Source organism: Zonotrichia albicollis, chromosome 6 (assembly GCF_047830755.1).
Source record: "Zonotrichia albicollis isolate bZonAlb1 chromosome 6, bZonAlb1.hap1, whole genome shotgun sequence".
In the NCBI taxonomy this organism is placed as follows: Eukaryota; Metazoa; Chordata; class Aves; order Passeriformes; family Passerellidae; genus Zonotrichia; species Zonotrichia albicollis.
The window spans coordinates 29,440,435-29,456,908 of NC_133824.1; the positions used below are offsets into that span (position 1 = coordinate 29,440,435).

Sequence of the window (16,474 nt, forward strand, 5' to 3'; positions counted from 1 at the left end):
ATACTGTTCAAAAGCAAATGCCTTTATTGCTCATCTGAAGAATCCAGGGATTTTACATTATTTTGGGTTATTCAGTTAGGAGAGACAGCTTCCCACTTGTTCCAGGTATTAGCCTTAAAATTAATTTGTCACAGTTGCAGTTTTCTTCTTGTAGTATCATTTTACTATAGTGGTCTATGTGAATCTTCAAAACTGAAAGAAAAATGTAAAGCATAAAACAAAAACAAGGCTTTGCACACTTTTTCATGCTACAGATAGTTCTCTCTCAGAATTACTATTGTAAAATAAAACATTTTTAACTGCTAATTTTGACAGATTCATTTTACCAAAGCTGCCCTGTCTTCCAGCTGTCTGAATGACTATGCTTGTGAGGAACTGACTTCAAGGAGAGAGGGATATGTCTGTTGTATTCAGTAATAAGATATTTGTATAGTGAATAACACGTTGAAGAGAGTAGTGAAGAGTTGCAGTTTATTAAGTAGTATGATCTGATGCTATTACCTGGCTAAAACTTAAAAATCAGAAACAAACATTTATTGCATTTTCTATGTTTGTGAAAGATGAATGAAAGGTAACAGCTTCTTATACTAAATTCTATATGGTGGGGACAATACTAGGATGCAGGTATTTGGGGTACATGTAGAATTACATGATAAAATGGAGTTTGATAAGGAACTACTAATTGGTGGGAGGAACCTTCTCTGGGAACAGAAAGGATCAGAAGAGAGAAAACTGAGTGTGGGAGGAACAAAAACTGCTGGGGATGATGTAGGCTGTTAAAAGAAGGAAGGATGAAGCACAGGCAAGCAAATAAATTGTTGGAGAGAGGAAGCCAATAAATGAATTAATGATGTAGATAAGAATTGATTACTGCAAAGCAGGGTAATTAGAATTTAATTGTAGGGATACTCTAATCATCAAGCAAATACATTTAGCAGGATGCAAATTTAGTATATTTATGAGATTCATAGTCTACTGTTTATTGCTTTTTGAGGGTGTAGTACCTAACATTTTTGTTATTGTTTGCTATTGTCTTAGAGATAGCTGAAGTAAATACTAGCATATTTTTGTGTTTTTAATGGAGGCAAAGAATAAATGATTCTTTTTGCATGTCAACCTAACTTCATACAGCCATCAGTTTCCATGTCTCTGTTTACATGCCGAAAATGGAAAGTGAGGGTGTCAGCTGTGATACAGAAATAGAAAACCTTGAGGGACAAAATGCGAAGGACATTTGCATTCTTAACATGATCAGTACTGCAGCCAGCTCTTAGGCAGTTGTCATCACTCCTGTTTTAAAGGGAACCTTAACCACAACTGTTTTCTGAGGTACTGCTCAATTTAATACAAAGAAAGCAAAATAAAATAAAAGACTAAGCCATTAGTCTTTGCTGTTAAAAAAATTAACCTTTAAAAAAATTTTAGGTCATAGTTCTTTAAAAATCCATAATTTCAGCCATCATATATTATCAAACTTCTGAGTTTTGTGGTCTTTTATTTATGTAGATTGCAAATTATAAATAGGTGAATTTCATTTTTTTTACAAAGAAGATAGTACAACATATATATGCAAGCTGAGGTGAAAAAGCTAGGGAGTAACAGAATTAAAACCCTATCCATAAGAAGGTGGCATTTAGATGAAACCTTTTCATCTAAAACACCAGTGGTTTTCTACTTGGTATACAGGTCTTACTGACTGGCAGCCTAAAGAATTGTTCAGATTAACAGCCAATCCCCTGAATATGATGATTTGGACTCAGCAAAGAGATTTGAAGGAGAAATTTCCCTTTTGCCCAATTTGGTATTTAGTTTGGAATGTGGGATTCCTTTATTGAGACTATCGTGACTAGTGGGTTGAAATGTAATCAGAGGAGAATAGTTTTTTTGTGAAGTTGTTGTATTTTTGATAAATAAGACTTTTTAGGTCAAGGGGAGAGCTACCCTATGACTGCATCTCCCCATCTCCCCACCTATCTCCTGCTCTTCCCTGTGACTACATTTTAGGTCATTCTTCAGTGGTTGCTTGAATAAAATGAAGAGCTTCATCAGAGATGTCATTGTCATATATACAGCATGACCTTAATTTCAAGTGTCTAAATTTTCCTATATTTATTTGAAAACAAGTAAAAAAATCAAAATTGCATTATTTTTAACATTAAGTAGATTTAAAGTATTTTACTGTACTTACTTACTCTGAACATTAACAGAAATATTCAAATCCAAAGGCAACAGAGTATCCACCAAAATTTTCTGAGGCACTACACATGCTCTTTACTGGTGACCTGTCAGTGACAAAAATTGTCTTTGACTTCTGCTAAAGCAGGAGATGCACCAGCTGCTGTACAGTCTGACCCTTAAAAATGCTGTGAGAGCAGTTGTGAATGCAAATGTCTAGATTTTTTTATTGTCTAGGGAAGCAGTTACAAAGCTGTTCACATCAAACAATGCACGTTATTCCATATCAGGTGTTTCTGTACAAATCAGCTAAATGCTGCTTGCCTTTTATCAGTGCCCTCAGGTTCTGAGGATTTTCAAGCAAATGGGGTTTTATCTTCAAGTTTCACTTTAACGTACAGATGGTGTCCTAGAAATGTAGTATAAGAAGCTGATTACTTTAAAAAAAACCAAAACAAACACAAAACGAAAAGAAAGAAGCAGTAAAACGATGGAACACACCCCCAATAAACAAATAAGCAACGCCAAACAATCCTCCACAGAATACTTCACAAATAATGTATTGGTAGATAAAAAAGCAGTGTGTTATATCCATTTTGAAAGCTTTGGAAGTCTACTGTACTTCAATTACATACAGGGACAGAAGGTATAAATTTCTTATATACTGGAATTTTCATTTGGTTTTTTACTTGTGAAAATTTGGGAATGGTTATGCATTTGAATTGCATGGATGCTTCTTCTTGTAAGATTCTGGATTATCTTGATTGCTGAGGAAGTCTAGAGAATACTTCCATGTTGTTCTGCCCTACTTCCTCTCATCTTGGCAGAAGAATTGCAGATTGTTCATTTCTGTATTTGGAAGAGAACATTGTTTTTATGATGCTGAAATAGTGGAAGCTATATCCATTAAATGCTTTTTATGATGAGGGAAAAGGAGTGGGATAGTTTTGAGAACTAAAGGAGCCAATGGTGAAGCTAGACTATTGTAAACAAAATGGTCACTGCAAGTCTTTTGTCTTCTTTGAAAACTGTTTGGACCCATGGACAGCTTAAAGTTCTCAATCTCCCTTTTAAGTAAATGCTGTTATAGCAAACATTGATACAACTTTAGGTAATAAGACTTAGAAGTGGTCCACAGATAGTGTTGACTAAAACTGGTGCAGGTTTTTTTGTTTGCCCCAGTGCTCTTCATGATCTAGAATTTATGCTGGTAACTACTGAATAATCCCTTGACTGTGTGAATTTATTATAAATAAAAATCTGTATACTGGAAGTTGTTCAAGAACAGTTACTGATGGCATTCCTAATAAAATTTGGAATAAAATGAGACCACCCATTAAATTTAAATGATTGGCAGCACCTCAGTCTGAAGAAAATTGTGAAACTGATCTGGTTTTGGTGTTAGTTAAAGAGCACTAAGATGTAGTAATAGATGTAGACTTTCTTTAGCAGTTCCTTGACACACCTTTGTTTTGAGTGACACGGGTTAAAGCAAAGTCCAAGGACAACTAGGATATGTTTATGAGTACAGTATTAAATGGCAGCAGATTTCATGGAAAATAATTAAATAGTACAGGAGAGTTCCAGGGAGCTGTTTGATATCTTTGGGCACTGTATCATGACTATAAAAAATAATTAGCTCAAATATGCCCACTGTTCTAAACAGGCCTCTCTTCCATACCTGACCAAAACTGTTGAAAGCGCTGTGCTGCAGGGTAATGGTGCATGTCATTTTGTTAAATGCACTGTTCAGTTGCTCTTTCATCCTGTTGAGAAGCATTTTGTCGCTGACATTTACCTTATGTTATCTCTTCTCAGTAATGGCCTCTCTCAGTGCTGAACAGTACATTACAGAGGGATATGATTAGCTGAGGATTACATGTGTACACCCAAACAAGGAACAGAGTATTTATTTTTCCTCTTGAAATATTTTTCATTTTCCTCAGAGCTTTTTGGAAAACATTTGTTAATAAGTTTCTGTATAATAGTTCACTGAGGCTTTTACGCATTGACATACTTTTTATAAGTTGTCTCTTAAAGTGAATACACCATTAGCTTGCAACATAATTGTTTGGAACGAGATAGTGACAAAAAGTTTCTTTTCCTCCTCAACTGCATGGAAGCTATGTGTGATGTATTGGACACCTCTGCACCAATGCTTACAAAACAAAGACGTGTGTGTGCTGAAATTTGACATTAGAAGTTCTCAGGATCAAATGTCTGTAACTGGGCAATCCCAAAATAATTTTTTTTATTAGTTTCTTTACTGTTTGTTTAACAAAGGCATAAAGTAATGAGAAGAAGCTGTGAACACATAGAATTGTGCAATGGTTTGGATTGAAAGGGACCTTAAAGGTCACCTGGTTCCCACTCCCTTGCCTAGACCAGGTTACTCAAGGCATTACCCAGCCTGGTCTTGAACACTTCCAGTGATGGGGCATCTACAGCCTCCCTGGACAACCAGTTCCAGTGCTTCACCACCCTCTGAGAAAAGAATTTCTTCCTAACAAAGCAAAACTATGTCCAGTTTTTCATTGTTACCAACTTTCTGCAGACATAGGACAGGTATCTTAGCCATGTATTTTGAGAGCAGTTTTCTTAATAGCCTTTTCTCCTTCTCTTCAACATTTCATGTGAAGATGCAACAGCTGGGATTGTAAAGCATTAAAAATACGTATTACATTTGTACTGAAGTCTCTATAAATCAGCAGAAAGGCATAGAATGAGCAAGAAATCATAAACAAAAAAAATTAATAATTTTAATGTGTACATCTTTGTATTTATTTGATTAATGTTGATTTATAAGTGGTATGCATGAGTTGAAAGAATTATGACAGAGATTAAAGTAATTGTTAGACTGTTTGGTTTGAAAGGTTTTTAAAGTAATGCATAGCTGTAATAACACCTACCAGTGACAGGCCCGTACAGCTATAATGATACAGCAGTGTTACACCTGCCAGTGTAACATTAATTATTGTGTGCTAAAACCTCATTCAAGGACATAGAAGGAGATTAGTAAGGGCACAAGCTTATAGTGTATATATAGTAGCTATATATGTATATACAGTGTATATATAGTAGCATATATAAGTAGCATTTCCAGCATCCACTGAACGTGATCCTTGCAAGTTTGGTTGTATTACTGACAAAGTAATGAAGTAAATCAGTGTTACCGAGACAGACAGCTGGTGTCTTGTGTGTGGTAATACAAGGTGAAAAATGCAGGTGGTGAATTAATGCAAAAGATGAAAAAAAGAGCATTATCAATCGACTTGGTGACAAAAGCCGAATGGATAAACAAATTTCATGTCATGTGACATTGTTTTGTAACACCTCAGTGGAATAATCTTGGAATTAAATAGTTAAACAAAAAACTTAAGGAAAACAAGTGCGGTTATATTTGAGAGGAAGATTCTTTATGACCTGTAGTTTGGGGTTTTGGGGTGAAAAATAAAACTAAATACATGATATCCTGCCTGAACAAACAGTTTGATTAATAGCTGAGATATGAAAAATTATGATGAGAGAATACTTTGTTAGGGTATATTGTTTATTTTTTTTCCTCCTTTTCTGTTGTGCGCAAAACACTGGTATCATATCCAAACAATCATTAAACAATTTAACTATAGAAATTTAAATTTGACATTCTGAAAGGTGCTTATAACTGTTCTATGTTCTGATGCAGCAGTTCCTTTATTTTCTGTATAGCTAATAGATGCTCAAGGGAATGGGCTGTAACAGCCTTAAAAAAACCCAAAGAAAATAAATAATTTTTCCAGTGATATTTGATCTTAGTTTTGAAAGAAATTATTCTATGAATGATGAAACTTACAGTTTTTCTATTCTTTTGTGCACAGCTTCCCTTTTGCCCTCCAAATTTCTTAGTATTTTCAGCTTCATGCTAGAGCTTACCTTTCTGATTACTACCTAGTTGCACCTTTGGGACTGGGCTTGTATTTACATGCCATCTAAAACTAATGCTGGTTGACCAGCTGGTTGGTGACTCTTAAGATAGATGTGAGCCATTTTAATTGAATTTTAACTGTCTGTCTCTGTGTCAGTTTACTAATTTGGGTTCTGTCTTTAATCACCAATTTTCATTAAATTTGCAGGAACTGAAAGTCTTTGAGAGCTATCCTATTTGTTTGAAATTAAAAGCTATTGTGGTGGAAAGACAGATGGTTTGGTCCAGTAAAATTTGTTTTCTGGTGAAAATAGAAGCAAATGAAAATCAAACCAGAAACTCTGGTTTCCAGTTCTTTCTGAGTTATGGGCTAAATTCTCTGCTGAGTTATGAAAAAATACTTTGAATCATTTAAAAGGAAGAAAATGTGTTATTTTATTTTTATGGTTTAATCTCAGCTGGCTACCAAGTACCACAAAGCTTCTTGCTCATTTCCCCCACTCCCTTCCTGCCCCTGTGGGATAGGGAAGAGAATTGGAAAGAAGGTACATGTATGTACATTAGCTTCCTTGAGACTTTGCTTTCCATCCATAGCTGAAATAAGCCTACTACTCAAACAGTCTACTTCTGGATTTGTGCAACTCTTTAATATATGATATTATCATTATAAATAATAAACTATATATGTACAAAACATAAAAAATAACTACAAAACATAAAAAAAATTAAGGTCTCCATTCTCCAATCAGCTAAGTGCAGAACTCTGTAAAAGTTTTACTTACAGAGATAAATAAAACAATATTCTGGTCTGTGGGGAAATTATTTGCCAGTGCATAGCTGGTTTATATAGATAGTATTCTTCTTACAGTAATCTCTGCTTCAGTTCCTGCAATAAGACAAAGAGGAAAGATTCCAGGGAGCAAAGCAAACGTACATGTGGCAGACTTATCCTGTGTGATTTTTCACTGCAGTACGTTTAGGTTTGTGACAGACATTAGTAGGTTGTTACCCTCTTCAGCCCACCAGATTTTTTGTCTGCTCATAAATCAGCTGTGGAGTGACTGTAGTCTTTAGCTCATGCATCATTTTGGCTGAGTACTCCAGACTGAAAACTGAGTAGCTCAGGAGATGTTTTGTGTATCAAATATTGCTGTCTTAGAGATGGTGTTGCTCTTTATTGCACATGCAGTAGGCGATAAATTTTCATTTGTCACATATCTATTAGAACTCAAAATAGTGAAATTTAATTGTATTGTTAGTTGTTAACTTACCTTGATACTCAGCTTCTGCTGGAACTAGGTAGCATAGGATCAGACAGCTGCAGTGAGTTTTTGGAAATCACAACATTTGTTTAGGTATATCTGAGGCCAAGTAATGTGTCATATCAACAACTAGCAGGAGATGGGTTGATGAAAAGTTCTAAGTCCATGTACTCAATTATTAGTGTCTGATGTGGGTTTTAAGATAGAGCTGAAAGTCTGGGTTTGAAGAGCTTATATGCAGGGAAAATCATTTGAGAACTATAATATATTGTAATGGCAATTGTATTTCAGCTGCTTGATCTTTCCTTACTCAAGTGATCCCTGAAATTTTCACTTGTTCTAAACTGGTGCTAACATGTGCTAGGCATTACATTAGACTGCAAAGTCTGTATGTTCAAAAAGGGGAGGATTGGAATATGAATTGTTGAAGCTATGAAGAAAGGTTTCAAAGAATTGGAACTGTTTGTAGCTCCAATCAAGGAAATAGATTTCTGATGGAATTTGAACTAAGAAATTAGCTTTTTTGAGGGAAAATATAAAAAAGGAGAATTCTACCTTTAGCAAAGGAAAATAGGGATAATGTAACTGGCTGCTTCTCTACCCATCCCCTATGGCTTTTGAATCCTACTCTAGAGACAGCACTGCTGACTTCTCAGTGCAAAACCTAGACACTTGGGAATACTCAGTCATGACCTGATTGATTGGGAGAACCATGGTGTGTCTCAGATATAATGTAAAGAACCAGTATTGATTTTTTTGTTCATGTTGATTTTCTGGTTTCTGTGACTGCGGTAATAAATTAACTTTTTTGTTCTGTGTAACCTTTCCAATATTGCCTTGAGCAATAAACCCAGAGCATTTATCTAGAGACACTGAACTGAGCTAAGGAGAGTGATTTTCCTCCTCCACAGCCACTCCAAAAAAGCAACATTCTTAGGTTTGTAAGCATACTGTCTCCCAGGAGTCTGAAAGCTGTGTGCTTAGTGGAAATAGTTCACTTTGCTAGGAACTGCTAATTTCCTGCATGCAGATTATCTGAGACCTTGCCAAGTGTTTCCAGGGCAGTGACATCTCCAAAGAAAACTGATGTTACATTTAAAAAGTACCTTGATAAGTAGAAAAATTCATTGTAGTCTCTGGATAAGCTTAATTCATCTGCATGTACCTTCAAAAATTTTTTTAACTTAAATTTGAAGGATTTAGTATTTTTCTTTGGCTACGTGAGATGTTGTGAGATGCATGAAAATTTCTGAAACAGTTTCAGAAGTTATGCAAATGCTCAGAAGTCTGTAAGTTCTGTTCTGAACTGGGCAAACTTGATTTGACCTACAGAACATCACCCATGTCAAGAAAGACATGATAGAATTATTTTATTATTGTTGTGTGGCATTGCAGTACTGCTATTGAAAAGTGACCAGCTGCATTACTAAAGGTATTTTATTGCATCTTGAAATAGAACAGAGTGACATATGCTTTTACTTCTGATTATAGAAATGATACTTTAAGGCAAGAGACAGTGAAAGGTTTTAGATGCCCTTGATGGAATAAAGAATTCAGAATTTACTTCATTATAAGCTCATAGATAGAAACAGTATTCATTCTTTTTTTTTTTTTTCCTTCCCATCCAGGTGATTCTCAGATAATTGAAATCATGTTAGGGCAGATAAGGATGGCTGTGACTTTAACATTCAAAAACATTTGAATTGGTACACAATGAATTTCCTCATATGGACATTTCTTCCCCAGGACAGAAGTGGAATAGGTCAGATTTTTAGTTTTTGTAAACTGAGTGGGATAATTTAGTTATCATATGAAATTTCTTAGTCTTTTTTCTTGATTTGTCCAGCAACTGAAGCATTTTTGTCTTAGTTATCAAGTAGAAATTGAAGTCGTGATGCTAGAAATGAAAGTGGCATTTCATCCTCGGTTTCATATTTTCCATTATTCTCAGAAGAACAGAAATATTTAACTAAGTAAAACTGAATATAGTGCTTCCTTTTTAACATTCATGCCAGAGGCAAAAGACAGCAAACATTTGATTTCACTTCTGAAAGTATATGCTCTTGAGATTTATGGAATTTGTATTTGCAACTATTTTAAACTTAAGCTCTCACTGCCCTCCTGAGAAAATACTATTAATTAAACTGCATATTTTTTGAAATTTATCTGCATTTTCATTGTCTTGGCAGTGATGCTATATTACCTTTAGTTGGATGATTTACCAACCTGCAGAACTAATAAGGAGATTTAGGTGCTTTTTAAAAAAAAATGTTTCTGCCTAAATTTAGCAGTTCCAAAGCATTTTGAGCTGTTCTTTTTCTAATTGCATGGTACTGTGAAATTTCTGCAACTACAGTGTAATGTTTCAGGGGTAATGTTCAGTGTGGAATATGATGTAGAATTAAAAATAAGGCAGACAGACAGTTGAGTCTGTCTCACATTATTATGAAATGTGATCTGAGCACCATTTAAATTGTATGATGACATGCAAAGTCTAAGATCTGTAGACTATCATCTGAGTTCCTCTTCTTGTTAAGAACATCCTATAAAATATTCTCTCCCTTAACTAACACTGGTTCAGCTCTCATTGTACTACTCTAGCAGATATTGATTATATGGGCTGTTGAATCCTTTTTTAAAGATGTTGCTGTGTAATCCTGCTGGATTCAATAATTAGATTTATTGATGGTAATGGCAGCCCTTGATTTATTTAAATGATACCTCTGTATAGCATTTGTTGGTGGATAAGAAAAAGATATACATATATATATAGGTAGAGAGAGGTGGAAATGTTTTATCTTAATAAGGTATCAATTATGTATTGTGGTTGTCTTTGTGTGTATATCAAACCAGGCTTTTCAATGTATTGTGCAAATTTAAAAAAAAAAAATTAAGAATTGCCATGAGTCTTGGGAGACCAGACGAATCACCATTACCTCTCTAAGTACAAGTCAGAGGTGAGGTAAATAATTCAAGCTTCTTATGCTCATTGTTAGAGGAAACAAAAAGAACTATTTATTGGGAAGATAAGACTGCATAAAAGAAAGCCAATTTAATAGTCCTGGCAGTTTTGTCTATATATAATGATTAATTAAGGGGGTAGCATGGATCGGATATTTGGATATCTTAGGCAAAACAATAATATCACAGTTTGATTGAAAAAATTTAAATATCTACTAATTGTGGCTGTCATAAATTATATAACTCCTTCTGTAATATGTTTATTTGAATTTAAAAAAGGATGGGGAAAATACATTCTCTGATTATAAAACATCAATTGACTTAAGATCACAAGATCTCTAGAGTGTCAGGGAAGAAATGCTGGTTTTCAGAAAGTGAAAGAAATAAATATTTTAAATTGGTGTCTAATGCAACCTTTGCTATTTATTGGTCAACCAGTTAGTGCCCACTTGAATTTCCACTGAGAACTTGTAGCAGCACAGTAAACCAAAATAAAATCTCAAACGAGATATGTTGTGGCTCTGTACTCACTTTGTAGATGCCAAGTTCAGTAGTCAGAGGGTTTATTTCTGACAATGAGTCTCTTTCCTGTTCTCTGGCAGCCACGAGCTGTTGCTGGTTTTCGAGGAACGGTACGATACGCATCAATCAACGCGCATAGAAACAGAGTGAGTATCACAATCTGGACCTAAACCGTCTCATGCAGCTGGAAGCAGTCAGTAACACACTTACTATTAATTTCCTTTTTTGTATTCTTATCTGTGCTTTTATTATGTAGAAATTAACAGCTATACATTTTGTGAAAGGATAATGTAATTTACAGTAGTTGAGGATAAAAAAGTTCTTGTATGAATAATAGTGATTCTAATACTTATCTTTGGTGTTCAATTGTATTGCAAGTTAATAAGTTACAAAAGTGAAGCTACTGAGTTTTATGAGGTACATAATGCCCAGTATATTGTCTTAACATCATACTCTAAAGAAATCTGAATTAACAGAGATTTGCTCTGTTATTTTAACACACTTCAACTTTTATTGTATTTCTCTCTGTCTTCTGTGGAAATTTACTTGTATGTTTCTCCTTAAAATAGCCACTGGATTTAATTAACTTGTTTTGCAGCATAGGTTATATTAAATTTTATATAATAATTGAAGTTACGAGCAGTAAAGAACTTATCTTCCCATTTGTTTAGGTATTTGTAATATGCTTTAAAATAATATTTCCTTTTACAGGAAATGGGTCGGCATGATGACCTCTGGTCTCTCTTCTACATGTTGGTGGAATTTGTGGTTGGGCAGCTGCCTTGGAGAAAAATAAAAGATAAGGTAAAGCTGAAGGTGAAACCAGAGCAAAAGGAAGGTTTACTTCTGGATTCCAGGGAAATGCTGTGATAAAAATTCCTCTTAGAATCATTAAATAATTTTAACATTACATTTTCCAGTTTTTTGTAGTGTTAGTTCTTGTGACTAGTGTCATGGTATAAAAAGCAATCAAATTTTACTAAGTGTTCTAGGAAGAAAGGAGGTTATACTTCTAGATTGAAATTATTGTGAAGGGCAGAAGTAAGTGTATATTTGCCACTTACTTCATTATTCCTGTTACCACTTGAGTACTTTATTTCAGCTATCACACACTTAAAATGTCTAACCTGTTTTGATTATTTGTGAAATAGGTATTTCTTATTTGATTGTGAACTAAAGTGGATTGGGCAATATGCAGTAGTTCTTTAATCACATGTCATAGGTGAAGTATGCAAAGAAACAATATCTAATCAACCTGTTATTGCTTCTTGCAGCTTCTTTTGTAATCATATTGGAACCAGGTTACTCTCTGATGTGGTTTGTGTATTGGTAGATAACAGTGTGGTGTATAGGTAGCATCTCCTTTTTGGTTTGGATTTGTGCATCTTACATGACTGAATATACACTAAAAAGTGACTGAGCTTGACATGATGCAAGAACACATTTAAGCCTTTAAAACATAACTGTTAGAAAGGGTTGGAGTGTTTAGTGACAGTTCTTCGTATCAGTCAGCATTCAAACACCACCAACAAAAACACAGTAGAAAACTAAATGGCTTTCCTATTGAATTTGAAGTTTGTACATTATTTTGCAAGTGTAATGAGGCCAAAACCTATAGAATCTCCTGTCTTGGTATCAGGTGTAGAATGGCCTTTCTGACTACCATTCAGTGTAATGTAGTGACCTGTCTCTCTGGCTAGTGGTGTATTTAATGGCTGTAACAGAGAATGTGAGTATGTTGTAACAGAGAAGGAAGATGTGCCAATGTTTGTTGTGTTACTCACTCCTAGGAGCAAGTGGGCTCCATTAAAGAAAGGTATGAACACAGACTTATGTTGAAACATCTTCCTCAAGAATTCAACGTTTTTCTGGATCACATTTCTAATTTGGATTACTTCACAAAGCCTGATTACCAGGTAAACACTTGTACTATTTTGTCTTTCTGTTTTATAAAGAAGAGAATTTTATACTGTTTCATCTTCAATTTACTTTGATTTCATTGTGTAATCTTGATAGTTATTATGGTTTGTGCACCACAAAGTTAATTTAATGACCATTTAGTGCCACAGAAACTCTGTGGTTCAAACATATTATTTTTTTCCATTTGGGAAGACTTCCCTTAAAGTTTCTAAGAACAATTGACACCTGTTTTTCAGTCAGTATTCTGTTAGGGTTGGGAGCTATCCTACTATCACAGCCTATAGTACATGCTCTGTAAGTTAATTGATCAGATTGTTCTTTCAGGGATTGTCATTCTGGCAGTTTTCCAAAGTCTGGAACTCAACACCTACAGCTAGAGCACAACATACAGTCATGGTATGAGTGGAAAAAACCTGAACTATTGTGTATAGAGATCATAGAAGACCAGTCATTTTCATTTTTCTTTGTTTAAGAGAGTGTTGCCTGCTGAAATGGGCAGCCTCTGCTCCATGGTAAGGTGGTATGTGCCGAGAGCATATGCTGTAGAATGTGTCTTAACTCACTCAGTGTTGACCTATGTTTAAAAAATAAATAAATGTAGAAATTCTTCCCAGTTTGTGGAAAGCAGCAGAGGAGTGCTCAGGAGAAGCTGGGAGGGAAAGACTTGACATTTTTTTCAGCCTCACACACTGTGAGAAGTACTGATCAAACTGCACGCCGTGGCGAGCTATCCCTGTGTGCCTTCCTTCTGGCTCCCAGAAACATGCATTCCTGCTTCCCACTTGCAGGACCTATCTTCCTCTGTGCCTGTGTTCAACTCCCTAAATCAGTGAAATCAGAAGGAATGAGTTTCTGATAGTGTTCAAGTGTAATTGGTTCAACTGAATAAATAAATCTGACTAATTCTGGAATTGTAACTTTAAGAGAGCAACTTGTCTACTTTGCTTGGTAGAACAAAGAAATCAAGATATATAAGAATTGAAATAAGAGCTGAAAATCTCAAGGAATAACTGATTTCCTGTTGTAAGTGGATTTCTCTAAATCTACTGGTATATGATTCTGCACATTTGCAAAACAAATAATTTTTTGTGAAAAAATTTGAATGTTTAAAAAAACCCTTATTACCAATACAAAAAATATTCAGTATTGCTGAAAAATAAATACTTTGATTTTTTTTTCTCTTTTCCATTACAAATTTCCATGAAATTTATCCTATAGTTTACAATTAAATGAGGAAAAAGTTTTCAATGTTTTGTGCGCCTAGTTATAAAGATGTATCAGATTTTTTTCCCTATGGTAAAAAGTACTATTGCAGAAATTTTTATGTTGCATAGAAAAACTTGATTATAGACTGGTAAATACATTTTACATTGCAGAATCTGAATGATAAAGCATATAGACAGTCATATTTTGCAAATCCTTTTCTGTGGTCTGTTTGTATCTAACACAGCACATGCACTCAGCAATTAACACAATACCAGGAGAGAGTTTTTCCATGATAGAGAAAGCCCAGTAATTTACAATCCTGTGACTATTCATGGAACATTTGCAGTTGTGTAGCTGCAGCCTGAGCCTTACAACATAGTCTTGGTCATGTGCTTTAGAGCAGAACAGGGTGGTTTTATTTAGAGCAGTGAGAATGCTCTTTTAAATTCTGGTCTCTCTTAACTTGTGTTTGCAGTGGTGTTATTCCTACCTACTATAATCCTTGTATTTCTGGGTGGGCACTGAACAAGAATGTATGTGTATCCTTGCTTCAAAGAGTTTGTAGTCTAAAATGTTCATCACCAAGGTCAAGAAGCCTTGTTTGATTTGGCAATATCAGATGGTTTTTTTTTTCAAGTATTTATGCATACAGTGCCTCAGCCTCCTGATATCAATAAGCATTTGAGTTTGCATTTGGCTTATAGCAGAAATTGTTGAAAAGATTTAAAGGAGAATGGCTTTAAAAATTACTTCAGAGACACTACTTAATGTTTAGAGGAGGAGAAGAATTAAACACAGTGCATAAGGGACAGAGTGAACTATGGCTTTGTGCTCTTCAGTAGGATTACAAAAATGACTGGGACAGGTGGCACACAGAAGGTTCTTGAGAGTAAAAATTACATGGGTGAGACCACTCTATACAAGAAAAATGATCCAAACTTTCCATCTATTGCCAAAGGGTATGGCAAAGGAGAGTGTGGAAGAATTTTCAGAATCCTGAATTGGAAGAAACCCCAGATTTTTAGCTTCTTGGGGAAAAAAACCCTTAGAAATGCTACAGAGTAAGAGAATGATATGGACACAGCCTTCCTGTCAGCTATTAGAATGAGACACAGTTTGTTTCACAGAGAGAGGAAAGTGATGCCATTTTTTTCTCCGTCATGGACACAAATTTACTAAAGGCTTTTCCATAGCATAAAATGGGGGTTGAACACGTAGACATTTATATAGTATAAATGTCAGCATTATATGAAGTAAATGATTATGGTTCTTAATACACAAAGGTTTTATGAATTAGCAGATCAGTATCCTTTTCTACATCTCATTCATTTCCTAGGTTTCATGGTGTTACCAAATGTAGTATTTTCTCCTCCTCTGCTAGAGAGCCATTGTATGGTATTCTGCAGCAATGTAGTTATGCTTCTCTGTGTGTATTTCTGTCTTTCTGTTAAAGTCTATGGTGTATCTTTGCCTCATGCCACTTAAAAACATAGATGTGGGTGGATTTTTTTTCTTCTGTTTCAATAAAATGTAATTTTGTATATTTTGGCCTCAAAATCTTGAAAAAATGAGAAGTGTTTAATATAAAAAACTCTTTAATGTTGTTTTCAGTATTATATTCAGGATAAGTAAATGAATATCCTGATAATAAATACCAGGATATTTCTTAATTACTTGGTCTCTTTGGCAAAAATCAAGCTTATTAACTTTTTTCTTTATTTTCAGCTTCTCATGTCTGTGTTTGACAACAGCATGAAAACGTTTGGGGTTATTGAAAGCGACCCTTTTGACTGGGAGAAGAGTGGAACTGATGGCTCTCTGACAACAACAACAACTTCAACCACCCCTCAGCTGCACACTCGGCTTACGCCGGCTGCAATTGGGTATGCACTGTGTGGTCTCTTCAGTGGCAGCCACAGAGGGGCTTCCTACCAAAGGGAAATTGCCTCCATAATTCAGGTTTTTGCTGCAGGAGTTTGAATGCATACAGGAAGGGAGGTTTGGGAGCATTTGAAGTATTTCCCTTTTTAGGGTTCCAGTTTATACTGTCCTAAAAGACCAGCACTGCAGTCCTAAAATTATAGCAATAAAATAGTACTCCAGGAAATTGCATGTAAATTTCCTCATCCATCCTTTGCTAAATTGTATTTTGTGAAACAAAATAATGTGTTCTGAGTTTAAGTGCCTGGAAATTTAACTGCCTGGAAATAAACCTGTTGTTTTCTGTTATCTTGAAATAAAATTCTAGCTGCAATTTCCTTTATAAGTTTGAAAAATGACTGGATCTTTATAAGAAATTTGGAAGTAGATTTTGGTTGTGTTTGAAGTAATATTTAATATGTTGTATGAGACATTCTGTAATGAAGTAACTTGGACAAGATATGATGTTCAATAACACCCATACTCATCTCAGGGGACTGAAGAATATAGGAGGTGTTTATGGATGAACGTAAGAAGTGTTTATAGGTGCCATTAATTTTTTTGAATAGAAGAATACATAGAGAAGAATCAGGAGAGAAGTTGA

General features: G+C 34.9%; 1 protein-coding gene across 3 annotated transcripts in view; it reads left to right on the forward strand.

Annotated features, from left to right (window-relative positions):
* The window catches only part of TTBK2 (tau tubulin kinase 2), an 82,279-nt gene that overhangs the window by 36,309 nt on the left and 29,496 nt on the right, over positions 1–16,474 (forward strand). For all 3 annotated transcript variants that reach the window (XM_014267483.3, XM_005479989.4, XM_026793996.2), the window contains 4 exons: positions 10,905–10,970; positions 11,536–11,628; positions 12,615–12,740; positions 15,676–15,833. In XM_014267483.3, the coding sequence (XP_014122958.1) occupies positions 10,905–10,970; positions 11,536–11,628; positions 12,615–12,740; positions 15,676–15,833 (443 nt within the window). The remainder of the gene's footprint in view (positions 1–10,904; positions 10,971–11,535; positions 11,629–12,614; positions 12,741–15,675; positions 15,834–16,474) is intronic.